General features: G+C 62.7%; 3 protein-coding genes across 3 annotated transcripts; 2 read left to right on the top strand and 1 right to left on the bottom strand.

Moving 5' to 3' along the window:
• The first annotated feature begins 3,621 nt into the window (after positions 1–3,621).
• LOC130610582 (dispanin subfamily A member 2b-like) lies at positions 3,622–4,743 on the top strand. The gene is made up of 2 exons (XM_057430592.1): positions 3,622–3,906; positions 4,439–4,743. Exons 1-2 carry the CDS (start codon positions 3,721–3,723, stop codon positions 4,592–4,594), a joined length of 342 nt encoding a protein of 113 aa, XP_057286575.1. The 5' UTR covers positions 3,622–3,720; the 3' UTR covers positions 4,595–4,743.
• Positions 4,744–5,201: 458 nt separating this feature from the next.
• On the top strand, positions 5,202–6,578 carry LOC130610588 (interferon-induced transmembrane protein 5-like). The gene is made up of 2 exons (XM_057430607.1): positions 5,202–5,659; positions 6,201–6,578. The coding sequence occupies exons 1-2, from the start codon at positions 5,516–5,518 to the stop codon at positions 6,417–6,419; spliced, it is 363 nt and encodes a 120-aa protein (XP_057286590.1). The 5' UTR covers positions 5,202–5,515; the 3' UTR covers positions 6,420–6,578.
• Positions 6,579–7,444: 866 nt separating this feature from the next.
• On the bottom strand, positions 7,445–14,607 carry LOC130610585 (protein-glucosylgalactosylhydroxylysine glucosidase-like; the record flags this gene model as incomplete). Its single annotated transcript, XM_057430602.1, has 10 exons — positions 7,445–7,616; positions 7,697–7,902; positions 10,685–10,782; positions 11,256–11,351; positions 11,462–11,595; positions 12,270–12,406; positions 12,827–12,899; positions 13,849–13,960; positions 14,234–14,365; positions 14,500–14,607. Coding segments are annotated over 10 exons (1,161 nt in total), but the record flags the coding sequence as incomplete, so codon positions are not given.
• Positions 14,608–14,611: the final 4 nt, after the last annotated feature.

Here is a 14,611-nt window from a genome sequence, read left to right as displayed (position 1 = left end):
CTGGGATACTGTCCTCCTTCCCTCACTGCTCACAGCCCCTGTGGAGCCTTTCTTTGCCTCCCTGGAAGTGCATGGATGCACTCTGGGAGCTGAGCTCCCAAAAACTGCCTATAGCAAAGGGGCAGAGCTTGTTTTCCTGCTTGCTGCTTCGCCCTGATTTACAGCCCCAAGTGCCCCAGAGGAAAAATGCTTCCTTCCAAAAACCTGGTTCAAATAAAGGTTTCTTTCACTTTTGCCCCTGGCTCGGGTTCATTTTGGCAGGGGGAGGCGGTTGGGATCTCCCCACCCCAGCTTGGCTGTCTGGAAAACAGCATCTGCCCTTGGCAAGGACCATCATGGGGATGATGCATTTGGTGAGCCTGGGTACTTGTGGGGAAGAAGCATCCGCAGGGGATATAAAGTGCTTGTAAGGTTCACCTTCACCCCAAGGATGCAGGTAGCACCTCACCTCTGCTGGGGTGTCACCAGGAGGATGGAGCCAGGAGGGGCTGGGCTCTGCTCCCAAGGAACAAGAGATGGGACAAGAGGAAACAGCCTCAAGCTGCCCCAGGGCAGGTTTAGATGGAGCTGAGGAACAATTCCTGCCCCAGAGGGTGCTCAGGCGTTGGAACAGGCTGCCCAGGGCAGGGCTGCAGGCACCATCCCTGCAAGTGCTCACACACCATGAAGACGAGGCCTCAGTGCCATGGGGCTGGGTAAGGGCTGGCCTGGATGAGCTTGAAGGAATTTTCCAGCCTGGGTGATTCCTTGGTTCTGTGACTTTGGGCTGTGGGGCTGCGCAAAGGGCTTGAGCCAGAGGAGCTGCATCAGGACTGTGCAGCCACGCATGCGGCAGCGGGGTCCGGATGTGCTTCCAGAGGGAAGGGGAAGCTGTGAGGGATGTGGCTCCATCCCAGATCACCGGGGCAAAGTGGAACAGGGACCCCCCCCACCCTTGCTCACATTGTGCTGGGTTTGGCTGGGACAGGCTTAATTTCCCTCCCAGTGGCTGCGCTGGGACCGGTTTGGGTTTGTGCTGGTGTCGAGGTTTAAACCCAGTCAGGCAACCCGTTCACTCACTCCCCCCCCCTTCTTGCCCTCCCCCTACTCCCGGAGGGACGGGGAGGAGAATCGAAAAGAATGCAACTCCCCCGGGTTGAGATAAGAACAGTTCAGTAACTAAGGTATAACACAGATCACTGCTGCTACCACCAATAATAAAGGAAATAAGGGAAGAGAATACAACACCTCACCACCAGCTGACTGATAACTCGTCCCCCCCAGCCCAACCAAGCTCTGACCGATACCTCCTCCAACCCTGCAGTCTCCCAGCCCTTCCGGCTAACTCCCAGTTACCTCCTGGCCATGACGTGTGGTATGGAATACCTCTTTGGCTAGCTTGGGTCAGGTGTCCTGTCTCTGCTTCCTCCTGGCTTCCCCTCCTCCCTGGCAGAGCATGAGGCTCACAAAGTCCTTGGCCAAACCAAAACATCTCTATCAGCTCTGTTCCCAAGACAAAAGTCAAAACACTGCACTGCACCAGCTACCAAGGAGGAGAAACATGACTGCTACTGCTGAACCCAGGGCAGCTGGAAACAGGGTGAGTAACGCAGGATGTTTGGTTACTGCTGAGCAGCTCTCACACAGCACCAAGGGCTCTGCTGCTCCTCCAGCGAGCAGGCGGGGGGGCACAAAGAGATGGGGGGACACAGCCAGGATGGGTGATCCCGGCTGACCCTGGGACATCCCAGACCATGTGGTGTCACACTATGGGGTTAGGGGAAGGAGGAGGAAAGGGGACATTCGGATCAATGTTGTCTTCCCAAGTGGCCATGGTATGTGAGTCCTGGGCATGGCTGAGCCCTGCCTGTGATGGGAAGGGTGAAGGAATTCCTTACTTTGCTTTTGGTTTCCCTATTGAGCTGTCTTGATTCCCAGCCCACGCATTTCCTCACTCTCACCCTTCCCCTTCTCTCCCCATCCCATCAGTGGGGACTGAGCAACGGCTCTACGGGGCTCTGCTGGACCACGCCAAGCACCAACCCTTCACACAGCCATCACCACACGACCCCTGCCCAGCTTCACCAGCATCCAACGGGACCCCACGGCAAACCCTGGCGCAATCCCATCTGGCAGCGCCTCAAGCACGCGGCTGGCCCGGCTCCCCCTTTGCAAAGCTCGCTGGAAGCCTTTGTGCTCCTCATCCTCAGGGCCTCGGGCTGAGGCCCCGCGAGGCTGCGGAATGAGGTCTTTCACTTCCAAGAACACGGAGCTCCTGCCAAGCAGCCGCGCTCGGGGGGCGGTGTCAGCGGCCCCACCGCAACAACAGGGGCTTGTGGGGAGCCGCCTCCTGGTGAATCATCCGTTCCTGCGCTACTGCCTTGGGGGGACGCCGCGGGGAGGCTGCCCCTGCCCATAGGGGCATCCCGCGGATGTGAACGTCCCATCCGGCCCGTCAGGGGCCGAGGGGCTCTTTATGAGCCCAGAACCCTCCTGGAAACCTTCACGCTGAGCCCCGGGACCCGGCTCCTGCCCCGCAGCGCTGGCAGCGGCCGCAGCCCTTGCACAAGGGGCTGGCGAGGTTCCGGTGGGATGTGCTGCATCCCACACGTTCCTGCCCCTTCCCGCTTCCTCCCGGACCCACAGGAGCAGGATCCAGCTTGTTCTGCCCAAATCCCTCGCAGCACATCGCTGCCGCGGGGTGGGTGCCCATGGGAATGGCACAGGTTTGGGGTCACTGTGCACCCCAGAGCTCTCCCCAGCTCCTCAACCAGCCAACACGGGCAAAAAAGTCCTGGGGCATCCCGGGATGCTCTGGGCTGACGTCCCAGCAGGGAGGCCCCAGTCCCATATCCCTGTTGGAAGCAGGACCTTGCACTTGGCCTCGTTGAACTCCATGAAGCTCCCACCTCTGCAGTGCATCCAGGTCCCTCTGGATGCCAACCCTTCCCTCCACCGTGTCAACTGCTTGTATCGACACTCGCATGGACACTCAGAACAGACGGATAAAGGAACAAACCTGCTGCTCTCAGTCCCTGCGGCTGTCCCTGGCCAGCACCCCAATACCCAACATGGGGAACCCCCACTGAGCTGTGAGCAGCTTTTCCTGCAGTGCCCTACATGAGGCACTGGGGCTGGAGCACAAACACCCCCAGGACACACACACAGCCCCCCCAGCCCTCGCCCGCCTCCAGCCACCCCCTTGTGCATCCCCTCCAGGCGTGAAAGGGAGGTTAAAACGGACCTTTGGTTCCCGGTGGGTTCAGGCCTGAAGATCGGGGGGCTCATCCCCACTCCGGTGCTACCCAGGAGAACGGGTATGGAACCGTTCAGCCCCTGCAGGAACACACACGTTCCTCAGCAGCCGTCGGGACCAGTTCTCTGCACAGCCTCTGGCACCAGGACCCGGCCACCCAGCAGGAAGGATGCTGCTGGTTCCAAGGCCACGCGCTCCGAAGCTCCGCGCCCCGGTGCTCGCCTGATCCAGGCGGGTTTCTCCTTCCCGCTGCTTCCTTCTTTCGCTTTCTACCCCCGGACCTTGTTCTGCAGCGCGAGCTCCTGGCGGGCACTGAAACCAGCGGGAGGAGAACCCCCGACCCCGGTGAGCAAGCCCTGCTCGGGTCACCCCCGAGCCCCGTCCCCCGGCGCTGGGGGCGGTGCGGGACCGGTCCCGTCGCGGGAGGGTCCGGAGCTGGGGACGGTGCGGGACCGATCCCGCTCCCTTCCTCCCGCAGTGCCGCCATGAAGCCGCGGCAGGCGGAGGTGTCGATTCCACTGCAGCCCCCCGGGGCGGGCGCGACCCCCGCCAGCAGCCCCGTTGAGCCTCCCCGGGACTACGTGCTCTGGTCGCTCTTTAACGTGCTCCTGGGCTTCGGGCTGACCTTCCTCGGCTGCTTCTGCTTCCCTGAGCTCGTCCATTCCATCAAGGTGAGGGGGGGGACACCGGGGACCCCCATCCGACAACCCAGACCCAGACCCGCCCGCTTCAACCGGAAAGGGCGCCCCGGGACACCCCGAGCCAAACCGGACCCCCGTACCGCGACCCAACCCGGATACAGCCGGACATGCGACACCCCTACACTGAACCGGACACCCCCCCCGCCCCGGCCCTATCCTCACCATTCCCCTCATGTGGCCCTGACCACTCTCCCATCCCGGGATCCCCAGCTCCACTTTCCCTGCCCAGCCCCACCGATGCTGCCCAGCCCTGGAATCCCCAGCTCCACTCTCCCATCCCAGCCCCACCGATGCCGTCCAGCCCTGGAACCCCGGATCTGATCCTCCCCCACTGCAGCCCTCCAAACCTCCCCACCCTGGAGATGGGGACGGGCAGTGCCGGTGGCTTCACCCTCTACCCTGGGGTGATGCATCCCAGAGGTCCCACCACCAACCCACTGGATGTCTCGCCCCCCCCCCCCCCAACCCCCTGTAACCGCTGAGCCCCTCATTTGCCCCCCAGGCCCGAGACTGCAAGGTGCTGGGGGACATGGAGGGTGCCCGGCAGCACGGCACCCGTGCCAAGGCGCTGAACATCGTCTGCTCCGTGCTGCTGGTCCTCACCCTCTTGGGCATCACCATCTTCATCATCATCTCCATCGTGCTCTCCACCACCTGACCACTGCGTGGCCACGGCCCTGCTTGCTGCCACCCCACGGGGTGCTGCTGTGACCCCCATAATGCCCCGCCTTGGGGGCAGAGGGAGAGGAGCGGTGCCCCCTCGCTACCCGCGCTCCCGGTGTCCGCTCCAGCGCCTCGCAAGGGGACGGCTGGGACACACAGGGGGGGACAAGCCCCAGAGCGCTGCTGGTGACACATGTACAGGTCACTGCTGCCACAAATAAAGCTTGAGCCGCCAAAGCCCCTCGTCTGTCATCTCATTCACCGCGGGGAAAGAGAAGAGGGTCTTTGTGCACCTCTGGGGCAGCTGAGGAGCTGCCGGCTCCCTGCCTGCACCCCGCTGCCGTGCAGAGCGCTTCCAGCCCGGATCCCACACCAGGTTCCTCCAGGAAGCTCAGGAGCAGGGGAAACAATAAATCAGTGCCGTGTTTTCCTGGTAGCACAAACCCCGTCCTGCCACAGCCCCGAACGCTTCCCGCTTCCAGGGAAGCCCGTGCGAGCGGCTCCTCCACATCTCGGTTTTCAGTTCCCGTTTAACGCCTCGGGCGCTGCCAACGAGGGGTTTTCCCAACCAGGACAACGGGGGGAACTGGGCTGGAGGCACCGGGTTCCGACCCCTCGGGCTGGCGGTCACTTGGGTTCAAAGTCACCCCAGAGCTTCCATCCTCCCCGAGCCTCTCGCTGGGTCCTCGTTGCAGGGGGAAGGCTGGATGTAAACCCCCATCGGCTCACACATCCCAGCGTGTGTGTTCCGTGTCCCAGCCAAGCCGAGGGACAACCACAGCCCCGCCAGGGCTGTAATTCCCAGGTTTATATATAGAGGAGCCGCAGCCGGGGGCTATATAAGAAGCGGCCCCGCGCCGCTGCCGCAGCCGGGCTGGTGCAGCCGGAGAGCCGCGGGGTGCCCCTCGCCGTGGCCATGGACACCTCGTACCCGCGGGAGGACGAGCGCAAGCGGGAGCCGTCCCCGCTGCCCCGCGACCACCTCGTCTGGTCCATCTTCAACACCATCTACATGAACTTCTGCTGCCTCGGCTTCGTGGCGCTCGCCTTCTCCGTCAAGGTACGGGCGTGAGGCAGGGAGGACCCATGCGGAGGTGATCGGGGGCACCGGGGAGCCCTCCCCGTGCTGATGCCAAGGGATGGGCTTCCCGAGGACGCACGGAGCTCACCTGTGCGGGCTGGGGTGCGGGACCAGAGCCCAGCGCCCTCGGGAGGCTGGTTGAGGTGACAAAGTAAAGCCCCCCCAGCACCTTTCCTGCTACCTGTTAACAAGGCTATGAGCCCCTTTAGACAATCACAGCCTCCTGCCACTGCTGGAGGACCAACTGCTGCTTCTAGAAGGTGCTGGGGTGCCTCCAGCCCCTCCATGGGCTCGGCTGGACCAGGGTGGAAAGATGGGGGAAGGAAGGGCTGGAGCCAGAGGGGCTCTGGAATACGCGGGAGGGAAAATCCCATGGGCAAAGAGCAGGGGGCCGGGATGGATCCAGCCACGCTCTTGGCACTGCTCGTGGGCTGCGACAGGGCGAAGCCACGTAGCCCGGCTGGGGGGGGGGACACGGGCAGGGCACGCGGGCACTGCTGCCCCATCTCTGGTATTGCAGGCGCGGGACCGGAGGGTGGCCGGGGACATGGAGGCCGCCCGGCGCCTGAGCTCCAAGGCGCGGTGCTACAACGTGCTGGCCACGGCGTGCAGCGTGCTGCTGCCGCTGGTGCTGGCCGCGCTGGCCATCACCGGCGTCGTCCACCTCGCCCAGCTCGCCCAGGACTCCGTCGGCTTCTTCACCTACCAGCTCAACGGCAGCGACGACGAGGACAAGTGATGGGGGGCGAAGGGCTTGTGGAGACCCCTTCGCGGGGCTGGTGGCCCCCCAGGACTGCCCCTGGTCCAAGGTGACCCAGCGTCGGGGCCACTGAGCTGGGGGGGAGCTCAGCCCCACATCGTCCCTGCTGCAATAGCGTCCCCAGCCCCACGGCGCCCGGCCCCACAGCTCGGTTTCACCTGCCTTTACCCTGTGTGCACGCACACAGCACCCCCGCCTCGGGCAGCGGTGCTGATTAAACATCTCACACTTCACAAGCCTCTGGGTGCCTCTGTCGTGCGGGGGGGGGGGGGGGTGAAAGGGACGCTAAGCATAGGGGTTTCATGCTCTGATCGTGCTTGACACAGCCAGGACAAGCCATAATCCCCGTGACGCTTCATGCCACCCAGCCTAGAGCAGCCAGAGGCCACTGGGGCTTTATCTCCAGCCCCACACAAACCCAAATCGAGCCCATGGGGCTGTCACTGGGATGAGGGGATGAAGGGGACGCCCTGCTGCAAAGATTAGGGGTTGGGTGAGTGGTGATGAGGCCTGACCAGGAACCAGTGTAATTACAGGGCAGGGGACCCACTTCTCCTCCTTCCTAAAGCATTCCCACATGCTGCCTGCAGCAGGGAGCGGCCAAGGGGCTTTTTATAGACTGCGGGATCCAGCCGAGATTCCTGGGGTTTGCTTGGAGAGGACAGACCCAGCCAGGCCGGGAATGCATCGACATCCCCACCCTGACCCAGCAAAGGGGATGCTGGGGGGAACGCTGCAAGGCGCAGGCTGGGTCTGCGGGTATGGTGCCCCCATTTGCACGTGTACATGGGCACAGCCTTTCCCTTTCTTGCCCCCGGGGCTTCCCAGGACATAGGAAATGCCTTAAGCCAAGACACTGCAGGACATGGCAGAGACCAGACCGGATGCCCGTGCTGCTTACGAGGATGCTCAGCATCTTGGAGCTGCTGCCACCCCAGCCACAGTGACAGCTCTGAGCCCACCACCCGTCCTGGGGCCACAGAGACACAGAGCACACACAGCCCCATGGGGACAGAGGGTTTATGGCCAAGCCTGGGACCCACCTTCCCCCTCCCCTCTGCCGCCATCCTCTCTTCAACTTGCTCCTGCTCCGGCGCAGAGCAGCCGAGGTTCAAGGGGTGCCAGGGGATGATCTCTGGATCCATCCGGCAGCCGTGGGGAGCGAGACCCTCTGCCCTGCAACAAACCCGGCCTGAGCTGCGGGTTCCCCCACATGCTCCTCGCCGCAGCAGCAGCCCACCCCGGTGGCACCGCACCTTCGTGCAGGGGCAGCCGCTGCCCCGACTCCTCCAGCACCGCTTCCAGGGGCAGAGCCCGGGGGCTCTCGGTCACTTCGATCCCCATCTCTTCCCTGGTGATGCTGAACCTGAGCTTGTTGCCCAAGTAGGAGACGCCGGTGATGTTCAGCTCGTGGATGTCGTCGGGAAAGGCCGGGTCGAAGCGGAGGCTGGACCTGGTGATCCTGGAAAGGCAGCGGCACATCAGTGCTGGGAACAAGGGGTGGCCACGAGAGAAAGCAGCTCGGGGGGGGGGGCAGCCACCTCCCCACAGAGACAGACACATCCCAGAGGCATCTCCCGTTACCCTGTGCCTCTGTGGGCAGAAAGAGTCACAGAATCATGGAATGGTTTGGGTTGGAAGGGACCTTAAAGCTCCTCCAGCTCCAACCCCTGTCACGGGCAGGGACCCCTTCCACTGGAGCAGCTTGCTCCAAGCCCCTGTGTCCAACCTGGCCTTGAGCACTGCCAGGGATGGGGCAGCCACAGCTTCTCTGGGCACCCTGTGCCAGCGCCTCAGCACCCTCACAGGGAAGAGCTTCTGCCTTATACCCAGCCTGAGCTTCCCCAGTTTGTTTGAACCCATCACCCCTTGTCCTGTCGATACAGTCCCTGATGAAGAGCCCCTATCCTGCACCCTTACAGCCCCTTCAGACACTGGAGCATCAGTACTTGGATATCCCTTCAGATACGTCCCTTCTGGTGTCCCATCACATACAGGAGAATTCAGCCCTTGGTGTATCCCAAGGATCTCTGGGCAAACCAGAGCACACCAATGAAGCACCTGGTGAAGACCAACTTGGGCTGTGATCTTATGGCCCAGCTCCCCAACGCATTCCTGCCCCTTCCAGGTCCTCCCTTGGGCTCTGCAGCCTCCACTCTGTTGGGTTATTTGGATAAAAAAGGAACAAAGGAAAATGCTGTTTTCCATTGCAGAGCAGCTCAGATCCCGCTGTGGCTCCAGGCCCGCCCCGGCACCTCTGCTGGGAAGCTCTGGGAATGCCCTGCCCCGAGAGGGGAAGGGGGACAGGGCACTGGCACGGGTGGTCCCCGGGCAGGGATTGCCACTGAACCTGGTCACACAGACCTGCGGGTGCAGGCTCTGGCCATGCACTGCAATGAGTGAGGAGCTCAGGAGGTGGCTGTGGCTGGGATCATGGGATGCAGGTTCAGCTGAGGTACCCATCACAAGTCCCTGTTCTCACTTGCTGCCATTGCTCTGACAGCCACAGAACACAGCGCAGGTGATGCAGGAGCTCACCCCACGCCTGCTGGAGATGCTCCTGGAAGTGGTCCTCAGCTCCTGAGACACACCTGACCCCAGCACTGCCCCATTGCCTGTAACGGGCCATCCCAATGGGGATGCTCCCACAGAGCCTGGTCTTCACCTCTCCTCCGGGCTGTGACCGGAGCAGGTCAGCGACGTAACCCCTAGAAACCCACCTCAGCTCCGCTCCCTGCAGGTTGAGGGGCTCAGCACCACTGTGGGAGCTCCTCCACTGAGAGATCAAACCCAAGCAAACAGCTTGAACCCCTCCAAGGCCTCACCCAAAGTCAGATGGGGCCATTTGTGTGTTCTGGATGAGAAGAGGCAGAGGTCACCGCTATCTGCCCCTCAGATCTTGACCTAAGAGCTCTCGACCGTCACCTCCAATCTGCTGGGAGGGCTCAATGGGCTGGAGGGGACTCAAGAGAGGCTCGAGGAGTGGAGAGCCTCAGGGGCAGGGCAATGCCAGCCTGGGCCGTGCTTCCATGGGGCACGGCCCGAACCCAGCCTTGAGGGCTGCTGAATGGCACTTCAACATCCCTGCTCATCTGGCTGCAGCCCCAGCGCCTGCGGCTTGAGCCGGTGCCAGGGGTCCGACCCGACCCACACACACACAGAGCATCCACAGCCCCCAGAGCGGGGATGAGGGGGTTGAGCTGGGAACAGGCAGCTCACACCCAGCTCCACCACGAAAGGGGTGGGCTCCATCCTCACTTCAACCAAGAACACACTCCAGGGGCGGCTGCTTTGGGCAGGAGAGGGTGGAAATGATGGGAAGAGCTTGATGTGGTCCCTGAGGTGTTCCAGCGCTGTGGTGATGCTGGATGAGCGCTTTCCTCCACAGGGACCTGCAGAGCCTCCTGTGTGCAGCAGGATATGGCCTCAGAGGGGCTGCGTGAGGCTGTGCCGCACCACGTCCAAAGGACACGGGATGATGCTCCAGCTAAGCCAGAAGCAGGCTCAGGGGATGCCATTTAGCTTCCCAAGTGTGCAAGTGACTCACCCAGTGTCCTGGGAAGTCTCTTACCTGCTCCAAATCCATTCCAGTCTTTACAGTGGGAATAGGCCTATGGCAGCTCAGTGTGGAGGAGAGGACCAGGGTCTCTGTTTGCAAAGGTCCCCTTTGTAAGGGGTGGAGGTATAAGGTATAAAAGCAGCAGGCTTGGGTTTGCCCATGAGGTGGCTGCATGGACTTTCTCTTCCATCAGTTAACTAACAGCCAAACCTATTGGTGGCTCATAGCCTGGAAGCTTCACCCACACTGAGCGAAGAAACCACGGCCACAACCACCCATGGAAGGGGCAGGTCCGGATGCGTTTCCGATACAGACATCAACATGATGCAGGCTACCTACAGCCCTGAGATCATACAGAGGTGATGGAGGGTCTCAGCTCGTGCTGAGGAGCTCGGTGTCGGCCCAGCTTTGGCTCCTTCTGAACCCAATGCTTCTCAATATTGATGTGGCTGAAGCAGAAATGGACCAAAGCTCATCATTTCTGGGAACTCCACCCCGACCTCCACCAGGATCCACACTTCATCCAGGATCATCAGCAGCGCTCCCGTCTGGTCACTGCCTGCAGGGAGCTCTGGAGGATTCTGGATGCTGCAAGTCCCTTTCCTTTTCATCGCTCCGGCTCAAAGGCGAGGGCTCAAGCCCGTGGCGTAGCTTACAAACTGCAGGGACACAACAGGGGCCTCACCTGAAGCCGGTGTAGCCGAAGAGGATGGCCTGCAGGAATCCACCCATCCCTGTCAAGAAGTTCACGGCTCCTGACCCGTCCGAGTTCTCCACCCAGATCTGCTCCAGCGAGAGAAGGGGAGGACTCAGCCCTTGCACTGGGACCCCCACGGGCTTGGGGGTTTGTGTGCACTGACCTCTGTCAATGGCACGTACCTGGGGTGCTGCAATGCCCGTGCCCTGCTGCCCACCCTGGCACTGGGTGGCCTCTGATGCATCTCTACACGTCACCACCCCCGTTCCCTGCCCATCCCTGGCAGCAGATGGAAGCCTGGGGGATGGCACTGGCCCAGGGCTTTGTATCGCCCGGTAGGAAGCTGATGCCTCCTTACTGCCCTGGGAAGCACGCGGATAGGAGATGGAGCGTGCAACCACGCAGCTCAATGCGGCAATGACCTGGGGACCACGCGTGCAGCCAGCACAGACCCTGGTGGTGCCTCTTGGTGAAATGGGACCCATTTGAGAGCAGCAAGGAAGAGCCGAGCTGCGGCGGTCACGGGAAGCGCCAAGGTGGGACCCAGCACCCAGCTCACCTTGAAGGGCTCCGTGATGTTGCTGAAGCACTTGTTGAGCAGGGCCTGGGCTCTCTGCACCTCCTTCAGCTCCAGCCAGCCCACGGCAAACATGCTCTGCAGGAGAGAGCCTCCAGCTGGGACTGGAGCTTCCAGGTCCCTTCAACCCAAACCAGGCTGGGATCCCACAGTTCTGGGAACCCCACGGCAGGCGTTGCCCTGCTCACCCAGGTCATGGCTGGGCCGTGCAGCTCTGTGACGGGCTCGTACATCTCCAGGTCATTCCTCCGGACTTCAGGGCTCATGGGGTGCATCAGTGGGAAGCCGAGCAGGACCACGTCCGCTTGTTTCACTGGCTCACCTGGGGACAGGCTCGGTCAGGCCACAGTTCCAGCCGGGGACAACCGGCAGTCCGACGGTGTGGTCACTGATGGGAACAAACCCGGCACAGAGACCTGCACAACAGCCACCACATCGGGGGGAAGGCAGTGCGACCCCACTACCTTGCCAGGGCAGAGCAGAGCAGCAGCCCATGGTCTGCCCTCAGCGCCGAGGCAGGACACAGGCTCAGCCCTGACCGACAGCACCCAGGCTGGTGTCACCCAAACCTCGGCCGCCAAGGACCAGCTCGCAGGGAGAAAAGGGGCACCAAACCGGGCCGCTTCCACTGGAACCAGCCCCTTCCCTTCCAGAGGCCAGGGGCTGCTGCAAGGGTAACACCTGGCAGGAAGGTAAGACCCATCCACGACGGGCTCACAGCAACCACATCACTGCAGCCCAGCGCTAGAGGTCTCTTCCTACTCTCTGTGCTCCCAAATGCCCCCGTTTGAGAAGCCCACTAACGAGAAACCACGAGGCAGAACCCATGCGCACCCCAGGCTCTGCGTGGGGCAACCCCACGGCTGCAGCTGGGGAGCAGCACCGAAGCCTTCAGCCAAGCACGAGCCGCGGTTCCCGTGGCTGCTCCGGTCCCTGTCGCTCACAGGCTCACAAGGAGGAGCAGCGGCTCCGCGGCGGCCGCTGCCCTGCGCTCACCCGGGCGGTAGCCGTCGTACTCGGGATGGTATCCCTTCCCCGCGTCAAAGGGCACTTTGATGCTGCTGGCGCGGCGCAGCCACTGCTCGGGCACTGGGATCAACAAGTCTCGAGCCAGACGGGCTGCAAAAGTCAAGCTGAAGAATGCTGCGCGTCACGGACGGGGGCCTGTGACCCCTGGCAGCGGGGAGCAGGACGAAGGGGACAGAAAGAACTGATTGAGCTGACTGCAAAGAAAGGGCTCTCAGAGAGCACGGCTCGGAGCTAAAGCCCGGGGTAGCAGCTTCACTGCCGGTGTCGGGGCTCTGCTCCTCCGGGCGCAGGTGCCCCCTGCTGCCTGCGTGGGCATCCCATAAAACACAGGCAGAGAAACCCTCCTGTGGGGCGGAACCCCCCTCATGCGGGCACCCGAGGCAGCTCAGATGAACCTCCACGGGACAGCTCCTTCTAAGGGCCAGGCTCAGAGAGAGGCAGGGGAAGAGCAGGAGGGTGCATTCCGTGCAGGACCATCCCTGGGGCAGGAGGGAGGGGCCGGGGCAGCGCTCCCGCACGGTTACCTCCGCTGGGCCACGGCGTTGGTGTAAGCGGAGTTGTCAACGTGGCAGTGGTGCTCATCCGGGGGCATCACATCTGGGGAGGGCAACGGGAGCCTCGCAGCGACCTCCCGGCGGGAGAGGAGCGAAGGGACCCGTGCCACAGCCCTGGCACCGCGGCCCGCGGGCACCTCCCTCGCTCCCCAGGCCAGGTGACCTCCAAGTGGCTCATGCAATCAAGCCGTTCAATCTTCCCCTAGCCACAAGCTCAGCTCCGTCCTTCGCTGCTTTCCTGCAGCCTGACGCCAGGAGAGGAGAAGGCCTCTTCCCAAGAGGAACACGAAACCAGGCACTTAAATGCATGACTCCGCTGGGAGCACCGGGCTCAAATCCAGGGATCTCCACACTGGAGCCAGCCTGCAGCAACCCCAGGGCCTTCTCCAGCCCATGGAGACCCCTTTGCTCTAACCCAGCCTTGCTCCTGCAGACCCTCCTCCCACAGACGCCCCCCTTCTCCTCCCCAGTGCCCCCTTTCAGAAGCAGCCCCCCTTTGCTCACACAGGGTGCTGCAGCAGGACCGCTGCCACAGGGAGACCCTGCACCCTGCCACCCACACCAGTGGCCGACCCTGGTCAGCACCAACAGCACCACGGGTGCTGCACGGGACTGAACTCCTGCAGCTCCGGGGATTTCAACTCGGGTCTCTTAGAGAAGACTCAGAGCTACGTCCTTCCCCTCTAAGGCCCCTGCACTCTGTGCCACCAGCCACAACAGCAGATCTGAATGCTTCGCCCATGCTTGTGGCATCAGCTTGTGCCAGCACGGAAGAAGACATTTAGAGGTGTCCCGTGAGCGGGAAGGGGCTGAGAGACTCTAGCACTGGAAGAGAGCCGAACATCTTGTCCTGTTTGCATGGACACAGCCATTATCCCTGGGATATTCCAGAGGGCAGCGGCCGCGTGCCCCAGTCCAGGTCTGGCAGGGGGGCTCCGAGCCTCTGCTCATCATCCCATCCCTGCAGACGGGGCTGGCAGCGGCAGGAGTACCTCTGATGTGGTAGCACTGCTCCTCCTCGCTCCACACCATCCTGCTGCACCAGTACTGAGCCACGGCACGCACCAGCCTCCAGCCACCATCCTCCCTGAACAGCTTCTGGTCCTGGAGCAGCCGCAGCCAGAGGGAAGCGGGCTGTGAGGGAGGCTGCCCCAGAGCCAGCCCAGCGGCAGGACAGCAGTGCTCAGATGGATGCAGCAGGAGGAAAGGGCAGAAAACCGGCCTGGGTTGAGCCAAGAGGATGCTGAGCCACCCACGAGGAGCAAGGACAGAGCAGGCAGGGCTGGAGGAGGGACCGGAGGCACCACCAGTAACTGATGGGAGCAGAGAGCAGCAGAGCCCCTGTGGGAGCAGTGACAGCGCCGGAGCCGCCGGTACCTGCGTGCTGTGGTAATACTGCTCAAAGGCCACCAGCACGTCCCCGGTGACGTGGATCTCCTGCGCTCCGTAGATCTCCTCAGGGCAGACTTCCCGGCCGGTGGCTGCGCTCTCCCATGGGAACTTAGCGCCCTGGCAGGAGCAGAGCCCCGCTCAGAGCGGAGCCGAGCAAAGCCTCACGGCGCCCATGGGGGCTGCACGGCGCCCATGGGGGCTGCACGCCCCCCGCCCAGCACCTCCATGCCCGTCCCCGGCCCCATCCCCACCTCGTAGCCTTGCTCCCGTGCGTTGCGCAGGGCTCCTTCCAGCGTGCGGATCCGGTATTCCAGCATGGCTCGGGCAGCCTCGGGGTAGAACAGCAGGATGTTCGGGAATATC

Source organism: Pezoporus wallicus, unplaced genomic scaffold (assembly GCF_028554395.1).
Source record: "Pezoporus wallicus isolate ANWC-B61680 ecotype Strahan unplaced genomic scaffold, APGP_CSIRO_Pwel_v1 contig_8824, whole genome shotgun sequence".
Taxonomy (NCBI): Eukaryota; Metazoa; Chordata; class Aves; order Psittaciformes; family Psittacidae; genus Pezoporus; species Pezoporus wallicus.
Note: the sequence above shows the minus strand (reverse complement) of the source record. Positions and strands in the feature narration are given on the sequence as shown.

What these genes read in the sequence shown, in the direction of transcription:
- LOC130610588 (XM_057430607.1), top strand. Translation starts at nt 5,516, where the DNA reads ATGGACACCTCGTACCCGCGGGAGGACGAGCGCAAGCGGGAGCCGTCC. An exon ending in CGCTCGCCTTCTCCGTCAAG is followed by an intron (nt 5,660 to 6,200) that starts GTACGGGCGTGA and finishes CTGGTATTGCAG; the next exon opens with GCGCGGGACCGGAGGGTGGC.
- LOC130610582 (XM_057430592.1), top strand. Translation starts at nt 3,721, where the DNA reads ATGAAGCCGCGGCAGGCGGAGGTGTCGATTCCACTGCAGCCCCCCGGG. An exon ending in AGCTCGTCCATTCCATCAAG is followed by an intron (nt 3,907 to 4,438) that starts GTGAGGGGGGGG and finishes TTTGCCCCCCAG; the next exon opens with GCCCGAGACTGCAAGGTGCT.